The sequence below is a fragment of the Lepisosteus oculatus genome, chromosome 11 (assembly GCF_040954835.1).
Source record: "Lepisosteus oculatus isolate fLepOcu1 chromosome 11, fLepOcu1.hap2, whole genome shotgun sequence".
Lineage (NCBI taxonomy): Eukaryota > Metazoa > Chordata > Actinopteri > Semionotiformes > Lepisosteidae > Lepisosteus > Lepisosteus oculatus.
The window spans coordinates 38,278,983-38,291,283 of NC_090706.1; the positions used below are offsets into that span (position 1 = coordinate 38,278,983).

General features: G+C 42.8%; 1 protein-coding gene and 1 long non-coding RNA gene across 3 annotated transcripts in view; one reads left to right on the top strand and one right to left on the bottom strand.

Annotated features, from left to right (window-relative positions):
* Nucleotides 1-754: 754 nt before the first annotated feature.
* LOC107077681 (uncharacterized) lies at nt 755-7,933 on the bottom strand. 2 transcript variants are annotated; one of them, XR_001478677.2, is made up of 3 exons: nt 7,499-7,933; nt 1,927-2,033; nt 755-1,285 (listed from the first exon to the last, which is right to left on the bottom strand). It is a non-coding gene; the product is annotated as an uncharacterized lncRNA (long non-coding RNA). The 2 variants fall into 2 exon arrangements; XR_011191195.1 differs by having other exon boundaries at nt 1,865-2,033.
* A 421-nt stretch (nt 7,934-8,354) lies between these two features.
* The window catches only part of neurl1b (neuralized E3 ubiquitin protein ligase 1B), an 88,201-nt gene continuing 84,254 nt past the window's right edge, over nt 8,355-12,301 (top strand). Inside the window, exon 1 of the mRNA XM_015349920.2 lies at nt 8,355-8,457. Coding sequence (XP_015205406.1) covers nt 8,355-8,457 — 103 coding nt within the window. The remainder of the gene's footprint in view (nt 8,458-12,301) is intronic.

A 12,301-nucleotide genomic window follows, 5' to 3' on the forward strand; every position in this document is an offset into this window, starting at 1 on the left:
TGATAACGTTATCTGATATTAAAGAGAAAAATGTACATAGTGCCTCAGCGTTTATGGGATTCTAAGCTTTTAGCAGGACGAACTTTTATTGAGGTCAAGGGGTTCTGGGGTTTGTCACCCGAAGCAAAAAACAGTCTTGAAGAAAGCCGTGATCACGGGGCTGGTTTTTAAACTGTTAAAACGTGAGGCAGGCACGAAAGGGCGAGCATAACCCACTAGCGGATGCAGATTTCTATGTATATCCATTGATTTAGCAGGGCATAGCATTATTATACTATTTTGCCAGAGTTAAAGTTAAAATAGCACGATTTCACCCGCTCTTAAGCAACTCTCGCGGCTGGGTACAACATCCAATCTCACTGCCTTCACGCCGCCTGACCCTCGCAGCGGTCGAGGGTGACGTACAGAGCCGGCCAAGGACATTCCTGAAATATCTGAACCTCAGATTTGCACGTGTCTCCTGGCGGCGGCTCGCCTCCGGAGGCGGCGCCTCGGCGGTGCCGGCGGATGCAATTTGTCAAAGGCAGCCTCCGTTCCTTTGCTGTTAACGACAGTCGTGAAAACGATTTCTGGATAACAGGACCAAAACGTTTACCTTGCAGATGAGATAACTCCTGCCTTTTAACTTGTCTCTTCACCCTAAATTATCTTAAAATCAAATACTGCACCGCTAGCAAGAGTCCGCTACCACCATTACACCTAATAAGAAGAATATGTGAATAATAACATCATTAGAAATATTTCGCAGCCAGCATAAGCAATATAGAAAAGTTTTCATTTTTTTTCCAGATGGAATTGTATGCTGACAGGCTGAATGGGCACGATCAATCCCTACTTCTGCCGGAGAGCAATGTCAGGGATTACAGAGAATATTACTGTACCGTTAAGAAATCGTGTCCTACTCCATATTCGGATAGGCGGCTTAATTGGGGAAGCTGGAGAACAAAAGAGATAGTAAACCTGCTTATATGTGTCCTAGTAGCTCACTGACCTAACAGCTCCAATAAGGCCACCTCACTGAGATACAGTAGCTTCCACAAACACCCTGCCTCTATGAAAGCAGCAAACTGTGTTTTACAGTAATGTTAGTCTTGGGCAGGTAGCTAAGTACCATATGAACTGCAGGCAATTATATTTCTATTAATATCCACTTGTGTTCTGATCCACACAAGTCATTAGTAGCTGGTGAATGATGAAGTCATACAGTCTAGTAGTATATAGCTCAAGTAGGGAGCTGCGTCAGCATGCGCAGGCTGCAAAGGAACAAGTAAAGATGTATTCCATGCTGAAAAGAGAAGAAAAGAAACACAAGTTTAGGCTGTGGAGCCTTCTTCAGGTATAGTTTAGTATATACTGTAGTCAGTAGAATGGTCAATCTACTGTACATGTTTTGGTTGATCTAACATCCATTACAAATATTTCTAGAGGTGGCAAAACTGAGCATTGGATTCTAGAAACTTTGCAGATTTTGAAACAGGGGGCTTGATTTAAATACACAATTGGGAGTTTCCATTCAGTAATTTATTTTTTTGTAAATGATAACCATTTACTTTAAAATGTCTTATTCCTTTATCATTTCACTGCGAAATGCATCTTGGTATTTGAATAATGTAAAAGTACAGTAGTTTTAAAGAATCACATTATTCTTCCTTACTGTTTGCTGTTTATTACTACAACAGATAAATTCCCTATAAATCAACACAGTATAAGCTGTGAATCAAGCAGGAGCTTACAGATTTATGTCCAGTTTTATCCGTTTACTATGTTTGGATCTTATATAAATGAACACTCTTAATATGTTCTCTAATATTTTTTTATATTTGACATTCAATAAGCAAAGTATTAAATTAAGTAACATAAATACTGTAAAGGGGCTGAGGATGACTAGTTCATTTCGCTCTGTGGCCATCTACTTTAACCACGCACGCAGATGTGGCCTTCATCTTGAGCAGACATGTTCTTCGGAAGTGGTGCAAGCAGGGACCTGAGTCCGTGAGCAGGCTGCAGAAGAACAAGATGAGCTCAATTCCTCGCTGAAAAGCAGAAAAACAAAAAAACGCAATATTTCAGCAATATTGATCCTCCTTCATACTTCTTTTCACTACCTCACACACTTGAGGAAGGCAGCGGAAATGTATGTAATGTATGTAATGTAAGAAATGTATTCTTTCAACTGTTCAACATGGCAATACGTTCTTCATTCTCAGCATGGTGTTTTTGACTACAGGAAACAGATGATGTCCAGGTTTGATTCCATTTTTTACACACGAAGCAACTAAAAAACCAGCACTGACCTGTACATGTTTATGATCAAGCCAGGTTACAAAGGTAAATCCAAAACCTCACTTACAAAATCTGGAATTTACAATGACAGTAAACCAACTGGCCAAAATGCAAAAAAAAATAAGAAAAAAGATCAGTTTCCATTTTCAGTGTTCGTCTTCACACAGCTACTGACAGACGTATCAAAGGCTCTTTTCAGTCAAGGAATTTCATGCCATATTGCACTTCTGACTTCAGTACAATCCTTGCTGTACATGAAATACCATGTGTTCTGCAGCCCCCCTGCCTGTGATATACACACTCTGTCTTGTGATGGAGTTCGTGATATATGAAGTGAACCTTTCTAGGCAGGCTGGGGCAAGCTGCAGGCATGAAAATACAATTAGACTATTTGCATTGAGTTAAGGGAAGGAAACTCAAATCCTTCCTTTATTTGGAATGGAAATCAGAATTTGCCTCGAGCACGCAGAAGCAGGAATTAAGTGTGATCTGAATTACTGCCAGATGTTTTGTACAATGGCAAGTCTGTGCTGCCTGAGTATTGCCACTCCCACTGAAGGTATTTCTTGAAGTTTATACAAATGTGCTTTTTTGTATGTGTGGGGATGTGGAATTTTAAAACAGTTACTCCCTCTGGTTTCCACGGGCATTGCAAAAAGAAATAAATCAGGTTGAGTCTGAATGTGCCTTTAAATGTGTTTTAATCTTCTCTTTTATTCATATATTTTTATTAGCCTTTGGGACAAACCATATATATATATACACACACAGCATAAACAGACAAAATATTTTTTTAAACTAGTTTTGGGTCTAATCATGCACTTGAATTAAAAACTCCAAAATGTGGAAGAAATTAAGAAAAATATAGGATATACACTTAAGAAGTTTAAATAATATGAAGGTACTATTGAGGAGTTTTTTTAAGGGAGGGTAAAAGGTGATTAAATATCATCCTGCAGTATAAGGGTCTCATCCATCAACCAGGAGCTGAAGGATTCTAGTTCATGTTCTAGTTCACTCTGCCCCAGTTGCTCCACTATGCCCAGTTGTACAAATACATGTCAGGATTGCTGGTGGGTCAGTCTGTGATGGACCAGAGTCCCATTCAAGGTGGACTCTCAGTCTGTTAAACATGTGTACGATGAGCCTCTAGGCCCAGAATAGAGCCTTCTGCAACTTGAAAAGGATGTCTTCTAATGTGCTCGTGAACTTTTACTTGAATACCTCTTTTGTCATCTTCACGTATTTAAATACTTGGCTTCTCTACACTTTTCACTTATTTAAATTTGTTTACAGCGGTTAGCTGTTGACGGACAGCAAGGTGACCTGTTTACTTTCCTGTGGTCGGCGAAGGAAAGACGGCGGACCTCAAGACAGCCAATTCACGTCCAACAGCAGCAGCGGACCTGTTGCAATAAACACTATATACCCTATCCACCACTGAGAAAATAACGCGCTCTGCCAGGGGTTATACATAGATGAGGAACAATACCGCGTGTTTTTTTAATTTACGCACTCTCCAGATGGTTGGAAACGCTGCGACTCTGTTGTTGTTATTGTTTTTTTATTTACGTTATGTTACTTTAGATGAGAGAAGCGTGATCTTCTACAAACACTTTCCACGATGCAATATCCCGGGGTTTGATGCCTTCGCCTGACGTAAGGAGAGGACGCTGAACCGGGCAGCGGTGCTGGAGATGTGCTGTCCGCGTTGCCCAGGCAACAGCGCCAACAAAACAGTGCGCTCCGGCAGGCAGGGGAATGCGCAATCTAAGCACTGCTACCGCAACGAAGCAGAGATAGCCAATATGAGCTGTCAAATATCTGTCAGCTGGTTAAAAATAAACAGAAAACACGCACACTACATACAGAAAGGGGGTGATAAAACGGATGTGCAGTTTATAGAAGCCGGGCAAATACTGCAGGTCAGTATTATCTGATACTTTGTTAAGTGGTAAATTAAAACGAGTGTTAAATAATATTTAAAAACTGGTTACGGTTGGTTGCTTTTTTTTTTTGTTCATGTTTTGTACAGTACCGCCGCAATTACATTTCCGGAAATCAAACTTCCAACAAGTACTTCTGTGCGGGACTTAGCAGCAACAGGGCAGGGAAACAATAAGCTCCTTACCTTGTTTAATTGCTGTATTTTCGTAACGCTGGCAGACATTACATCAAGGCCGGCTTTCAAAATGACCCAGTGCAATCCTTTGTGTGTGGGAACGGGAAAAAACTAACGTGTTGTGGCATAAACCCATTATCTTTCACCTTACGCACTGTGATGGGTGTTGACTATTGCTACTGACTTCCAACACATCTAAAACATGTTTTAATCAATCTGCATTTCGTTTTTTTTTTTAAGTCTAGCTTCCGAGCGACGTCAGGACTCGTGGGAACGACCTTCTTTTTAAAGACCTGTTTTGTTTGTGGGGGTTATTTGTGATATAAAACCTCCTGTAAGTTCTCCATGCCCACAGGTTTTAAAATCGTGAGCCGCTGTAAAATGGGGTATTATTGGCATATATTCTTAACTGGTTCCCTCAGCAAGATACATTTACATTTCCTATCACTTACTTAACAAATGACGTACACTTAATGGGGAAGCGATTACCTCACCTAGTAAAATACGATGTCAGCATTTCTTAACGGTATCCGATTAGTCAGAGCAGTCAGATTTTGTCTGCTAGAGTGGCTGGAAATGCTTGATTTCCACATTTTAACATGTTTTGGTTAAACAGAATGTCCTCCGAATGCTGCAATAATGTCTGGGAAATCATCACCACCGATGAGAAAGCCCATTGTCTCTGATACGGCCATGGCTTAAAACTAGACTTTGAAAATCCTGGTGAGCTGGACATGACAGTTCCTTTAGGAACGGCCAAGTGTGTCTCAGATCGTACCACACACCAAAGGGAATCAGGACTGTACGTGCCCTCCTCAGTCATCAAACAGGAACCTCTGGGACATGACACAGATCTTCAGCTTCTCCCACTGACTCCCTGTGTTAGAAACAAGTTGTCCAACAGAATCTTACAGCGCACACAGACTAACCACTTTTCTGCGCTGTGTAAGGAACTCTGGTGCCCTGAAGTCTTAATCCCGCACATTCTAGGCCATTGTTACAGAAGGGTCAAAAATGAATAAGATCTTTCTGAACATCCTAAAGAAACTGAACTTCTTTCATAGTCCTTTGTTAAAGACTTGATCAGTGTTTTTATCCCTCCTGAGATATATGGTCTGTTTCAACTCCTACTTTCTGCTAAAAGATTCACTGTATCTTCGATGGGACTATTTCTTTTTGTGTCAGGCTAGTTAATTAACAAAACACATTTGCACTCAAAAGAGCTATCTGGGTGAAGGTCATTGCTGCAAGGCGTCACAACCATCTTCTAGAGAGGATTTGAACCCACAACCCTCAGCTCTGGAGTATACAGACTTAACTCACTACCTCACCGCTGACAGCACTGCGATCATATTTTATTTGTAAAGGAACAAGTTAAGGTTTATTCCAGACTGAAAAGAGAAGGAAGACAACACAACGTTTCGGCTGTGGAGCCTTCTTCAGTTGTAAGAAAGACAGGGCAATCAGCAAAGATAATATAGCTTGGCTCCCGCCTCCTCCTCTCTCCTGGCCTTTGTTTCCCCATGCTGTATTATCTTTCCCGACTGCCCTCTCTTTCTTACACCTTTTCAGCAGGGAATAAACCTTTACCTGTTCCTTTGCGAACAGCCTTTCGCACCGGCTCTAGATCTACAACACTTCCAGTTTGTCATCACAGTACGCGAGCTCCCTCTGCTGGACCTAGGCGAGATAAATTCAGAAATCTAATCCCAGAGTTCCCACACCTGCCAGAGTCACAACGGGTCCCAATCCTACTGGGAGAGGGAGGAGGGAACTCAGTTGATCTGGCAGCCCAGTATGTGATCTCCTGTCACAGCCTGCGGAACAGTGAGTCCGTCTCCCAATAATGCTCCAGCCGCCTACAGTATATGTCAATATTTAATAATATGTCTTTGTTGTAAATGTCTGTAACATGTCTGTAGATTTTATTTTACTTCTATTTTTTGTTTTGTTCTATGTTAATTTTATTATTTTTATTTGCTTTGGCAACACTGATTGTACCCATCGGTCATGCTAATTAAAGCACCTTGAATTGAATTGAATTGAATTAAAAAGAACATATTTTCCCGGGAAAAAAAAAGAAAAAGGAAACTGTGACTTTTCAAAGTACTGTACTTTGGCGCCCTCATGTGTGTGTGAGATGAAGGTCAACACCGCAGTTTCAGGGAGCTCAGTAAGTTCTTGCTCTCTTTTCGATTAATAATAATAATTAATAATTGCTTACACTTATATAGCGCTTTTCTGGACACTCCACTCAAAGCGCTTTACAGGTAATGGGGACTCCCCTCCACCACCACCAATGTGCAGCATCCACCTGGATGATGCGACGGCAGCCATAGTGCGCCAGAACGCTCACCACACATCAGCTATCAGTGGGGAGGAGAGCAGAGTAATGTAGCCAATTCATAGAGGGGGATTATTAGGAGGCCATGATTAGTAAGGGCCAATTGGAAATTTGGCCAGGACACCGGGGTACACCCCTACTCTTTTCGAGAAGCGCCCTGGGATTTTTAATGACCACAGAGAGTCAGGACCTCGGTTTTACGTCTCATCCGAAGGACGGCGCCTGTTTACAGTATAGTGTCCCCATCACTATACTGGGGCATTAGGACCCACATGGACCACAGGGTGAGCACCCCCTGCTGGCCCCACTAACACCTCTTCCAGCAGCAACCGACTCATTTTAATTTCGTACCTAGGATTTTAGCCCTCAGTCTTCCAGTTAAGAGGTCGGAACCCTAAGCACGACTCAACACCGCTTCCCCCAGTTCGTGTTGTTTTTTTGTCGTCCCGCCTTCCACCCGTGTAACTACAGCACGTCAGACGCAGCGGGACATGCAGCCCCTGGCCCGGGGCAGGGCAGCCGGGCAGCCGGGCTGCAGCTGCAGTGAGGATCCCCGGGGTGACCGGACAGCCGCTCAGCTGCCTGTGAAGCAGACACCTCCCCTAGAATAGTGCTTTTTACCCGCGCCTTCTCCAGTACGACCTTTACCAGACCCCATCTGGTTAGGCCACGCTTAACCCATCGTGAAACCTCAACCAGATTTTTTGTAGCTATTTCTGAACCACGGCATTCCCAGTGTAGCTGCTCACCTGTCGTGAAGACCCCATTAGCCTATAAAATATCGTGTATGGTTTTGCTGCCTTGGGTTGTTCAGGGAGACTTTGCGGCGATGGGTCTCCTGTGCGTCACATGAAGTCTCGATATTGCTTCCACAAATCTTTCCGAAGCAAGATTAAGTCGTCTGACCACATACAACTCCAATATTTTTCGCATTAGGCATTGGAAATAGTCCGTGGAGTGTTGTAAGACTGGTAATAATATATGTCCTAAGCTAAAGCCGAGGGCTGGACCATGAACATCTATTTTCATGTCCTAAAATTAGATGTTCTTTTTTTGGTGCCTACATTATTCCTGTATTCATAAGTATTCTGCTTGAATAAAATAGCAGAGCAAGCCCGGATCTTGTTATTTTAACTGGCGTGTGTCTCAAACTCTTTCTATAAAAATATCGCAGGATCGTTTTTTAGCAGATATACAGTTAGCACTTGGCACCGACACCCACACTCGAGAACTGCCAAAGCCTTCCCTCCGGCCGGCCGCGGCGCGCTGCCCTCTCCGCTATTGGACAGCTCCTCGGAGATACCGATATCCACGTGTTGTTGTTTTATCATTTAAACACAGATCAGGCGGGAGTTTCTGTTAAATTGTGGGGTGTTTTTTTTCCCCCTCTCTCTCTCTCTGTTGCGCTTTTTTGTTTCCTTCGGAATGACGCTATAGCTCGTTGAATCCCCGCTCAGGAAGAAGAAGAAGAAGAAGAAGAAGGAGAAAAACGTTAGAGCGGGTTATTTCTTTCTTTCTCCTTCCTCCTTCCACCACCTGCTGCACCTCGACCCCAGCTGTAGATTCGTTAAGGTATTTCCACCTGCGTCCGCCGACCGCCCCGAGATGGGAAACAGTGAATCCTTCCCCGTGCCGAGCAGGCAGTCCTGGAGCGCGCTGTCCCCCCCGGTCAAAGGCGCCGACTGGCAGCGAGCGGGCGGCACGGCCGGTGAGTGACTCCCGTTGTTTCCACTCGGCGCTGCGGCGTTTGACAGGGGCGCTTTCCGGCTCCTCGTTTCCCCCCCACGCTTTCCCACGGCCAGCACGCCGCGTGTGTGTGCGGCGAGATTAAAAACAAAAGAGAGAGAGAGACAGAAGAGAAGTTGGCTCGGGATGGCGTGGGCTGCACACGGCGGGCGTTGTGTTCCGAGAAACACGCCAGGTGACACACGGGGGTAAACCTGCCGTTTCTTACAGGCAAGATAGGAGCGCCGTGCACCTCGGGGTCCCGTGGACAGAAATCCGATCGCAATCTTTCCAACTATTGTCGTGCATTTTTTTCCCAGTCAATACCTGCCAGTTACCACACGGGACTCCTGCGTGCAGTGTATTCCATTTGAAAAATGAAAATCCCAACCGCTCCCCTAGGAAATATCCACCTGACAGCAACTGTTGCTGCTAATTGGCATGTTACCATTATTGACTAAAGACGGTCGCTCTTTTTTTTAATGAATGCGTTTTTTGTTGTTGCTGCTGGTATTGCTATTTATCAATTTCGGGGTGAAAACAAATGTATTTAATGCTGTATTGAAAATGTTTACTCTTTGACGAGAAGTTTACTGAACTGTGGTTTTGTAATTATAAGGTATCCACTTAAAAAAAATGGATTAAAATAATTCGTTTTTTTTCGACACGTTGTTCAAAAGTACTCTGAAACCCAACGTACCCTAATCCGGCTGTTATGTGCGATTTGTGCCGAAGAATAAGGGTGCACAATGCGTGGACCAACCTGTGATTGACTCCGCTATCCAACACACTTCGATAGGCCTGGAAAGGTTGTTTTACTGAATCCAGCAAATGCGTCTTAATCAAGATGAGTTACATTTGCGTGTTCATTGGTTAAATTGCCCTGAAGACTCCTGTGGCCTTTTCCCTCCCGTCAATTTTACTCTGGAAAGAAATGAGTACCTTAAAGATCAGAATTTAACAGGTAGGCATCAGTCGCTAAAGTTTGACAGTTGTTCGGATTCTAAATTGGATTGGCGTTGTGGTGTGTAGTTCTGAAACCTCTAGACTAGATTTTAATAATTTGCTTAAGAAACAGTCTGGCTGTTGTACCACACATGCTGTTTCTGGGGGTACAGAGTACAGAAGGTCTTCCAGTTGTGCTCAAAGCTGGGTTTTGGAAAAGCTTTAATGAAACTGAATGAAGCTGACAATAATTCTCAAGTTGTGTTTGAACCGATGACAAAGCCATACGTCCATTTTAAAACAAATGATGATCTCACAGCTCCTCCTGTACACCGCTGGGATTTCATGTCATATTGCTCTGCTTTGGCTCGTGGGGTTTGGTTTTATACAAACTGTTCTGTTTTTTTCTGTCTTTTGAGGTTTTGATAACACCTAATTGGCAAAGGTTATGTACTGCAGGTGTCCTGTTTTTTCTTCTCTTTGGCTGAATGCACCTTCAGAATGACCAGAACACTGGTTTGGTTTGGCTGTTTTATAGTGGTTTTGTTTGGCAGTTTGGCAACTTGTGATGATTCATTTACTCAAGGTGTTCCACAATGTTCAGTTCAGGCACCTTTCCTATCTAGTACATCCAGTAAATGAAGCCACTTGGCCAGATAATTCACAATCGTGGACTTGGGTTTCAAATTATGCTGATGACACAAATTTAAAAGGAGACTAATTTTGCTAGAACCATGGTGCTTTCTGTCTAACATTAAGATATGGATTTAGAGACCGTGCAAAATGTAGAGATTTTTAAATCTCACTTAAAGACTTATTTTAGGCTACAGCTTTAATGTATAATTTGGTTTTCTGTTGGTTATGACTGTGGTTCCTTTTTTTTTTGGGGCACCCGCACTTAAGGTTTTGAAAAGTGCTAATAAATAAATGTTTGTTAGGCTACTGTATACTGTGTACATTTTGCACTGTGTACATTTTTACAAATTGCATACTTGAGTCAAGTATACCAATGAGTAAAAATTAGATATTTACTACATTAAAAGGTAAAAACATGGGACCATTGCAGCCTATGGGCCTGTCCTGGACTGCATTTGGCAGGAGTGACATGGGAGGCACTGTATGCAAATACTGTCATTGCACCTTGAAATTCAGTTCTGATCATGTGTCTGATGTCAGGCAGGCACAATGACATCTTACCTACTCTTGAGACTCTAGTGGTGCCAATATGATCTGGAGAGCTCTAAGTGGAAGTGGTGGACTCCATCTCTTGAGGTGGACATTGCTGTTGCCACCTTAGTTCTAATCGGCACCTGTCTTCCACATTTAAAACATTACTAAGAGCATTGCAATCCAGTGCATCGGAGCAGAGCTACAACATAACTATTAAAGCAAGTTGACAGAAGGCTGACTTGTCCAATAATCCTTCTTCTGCTTGGTGGAACTGGATCACACAGGTCTTACTAGACCTTACCTTCAACAAATGCTTTCAATCAGCTCTGGACTTCAAATACATGCGCGTGTATGATCTGGGCTTTGAAGCCTGCTTTGTGATGTACGTTAATGCATTTAAAGATCAAAAATATATTTTTTAATCTGCATTTTATATAGTTTAACTTTTTTGATCCGGTTCTTGAGACACAGGGCCAGGAGGCTCACACTGCTGCAACCAAAACCCCAAATCTGCAGCACATTCAAGCATGCATTTTGTATAATACTGTCTGTTTAATACTGGCTGTCAGGAAATACACCGTCTTGCCCTCAGATTTAGCCAGGTGTGTGCAAGTGCTGACTGAGCTCCTGATTGATTTTAATGGATGTCTTGTTTTCGTTTGATCTGCACTCGAGTGAGCACACACCTCCTCGTCTGCTCTAATCCGGTCCGATGGGAGAGGGATTGTGTGTCATTCATCATACTGTGCCGTGCTGGGCTGGCTCTCTCTGGACAGCAATGACTTTCTCTCTGCGTGTCGCTGCCTGGTCCGTTTCGTTCAGCTTCTAAAAGATGAAGCAAATTCTGTGAAGCTGCAAATAATAAGCAAGAAGGAACAAGTGTGTCGGAGGTAATTTACCATTTAATAGGCAGAAGAAAGCCTTGGCACAGGAGAAGTGAGAGATTGAGATCGTCTGTAAATTACAGTTGGCATCATGGATTTTTGATGTTGTCTTAATTTTGTAATGAAATAGACAGCTTCCAGCTCTCTGATCTCTTTTACACATGTTGTACATCCAAATCAATTTAAATTTTATATTTTTGATTTGACGTTTTATTGATTTATTCTTCCCGTGTTACAATTACGGTATTATACATCTGTTTTAATAGTACTAATATCCTTACACGTACTGTATATAATGCTTTTCTAGACACTCCACTCAAAGCACCTTACAGGTGATGGGGATCCCCTCCACCACCACCACCAGTGTGCAGCCCCACCTGGATGATGCTCCAGTCCTCTCCCCACACACCAGCTCTCAGTGGGGAGGAGAGTGAGGAAGCCAGTTCAGAGATGGGGATTAATTAGGAGGCCATGATTAGTAAAGGCCAGGGAAAACTTTGGCCAGGACACTGGGGTAACTAACACCCCTACTCTTTTTTCGAAAACCCTGGGATTTTTAATGACTGCAGAGAATCAGCACCTCAGTTTTTGTAGATTTACTGTGTTTCCATCCTGTGTATAAATACCAAGAAGTGACACAATACAGCACTTTTGTTTCTTCCCACCTTATATAATGTTAACATCAATGGTCGTTTGGAGTACGAGTTACAATTAATTAAGTGCATCCAACTGTCTAAGCATGTTTAGGCACACAATTATATGAAAATACAATAGCCTCTTTAAGCGGAATAATTCAGTGACAATGATGCCACTTGCCTTGTCTGCAAA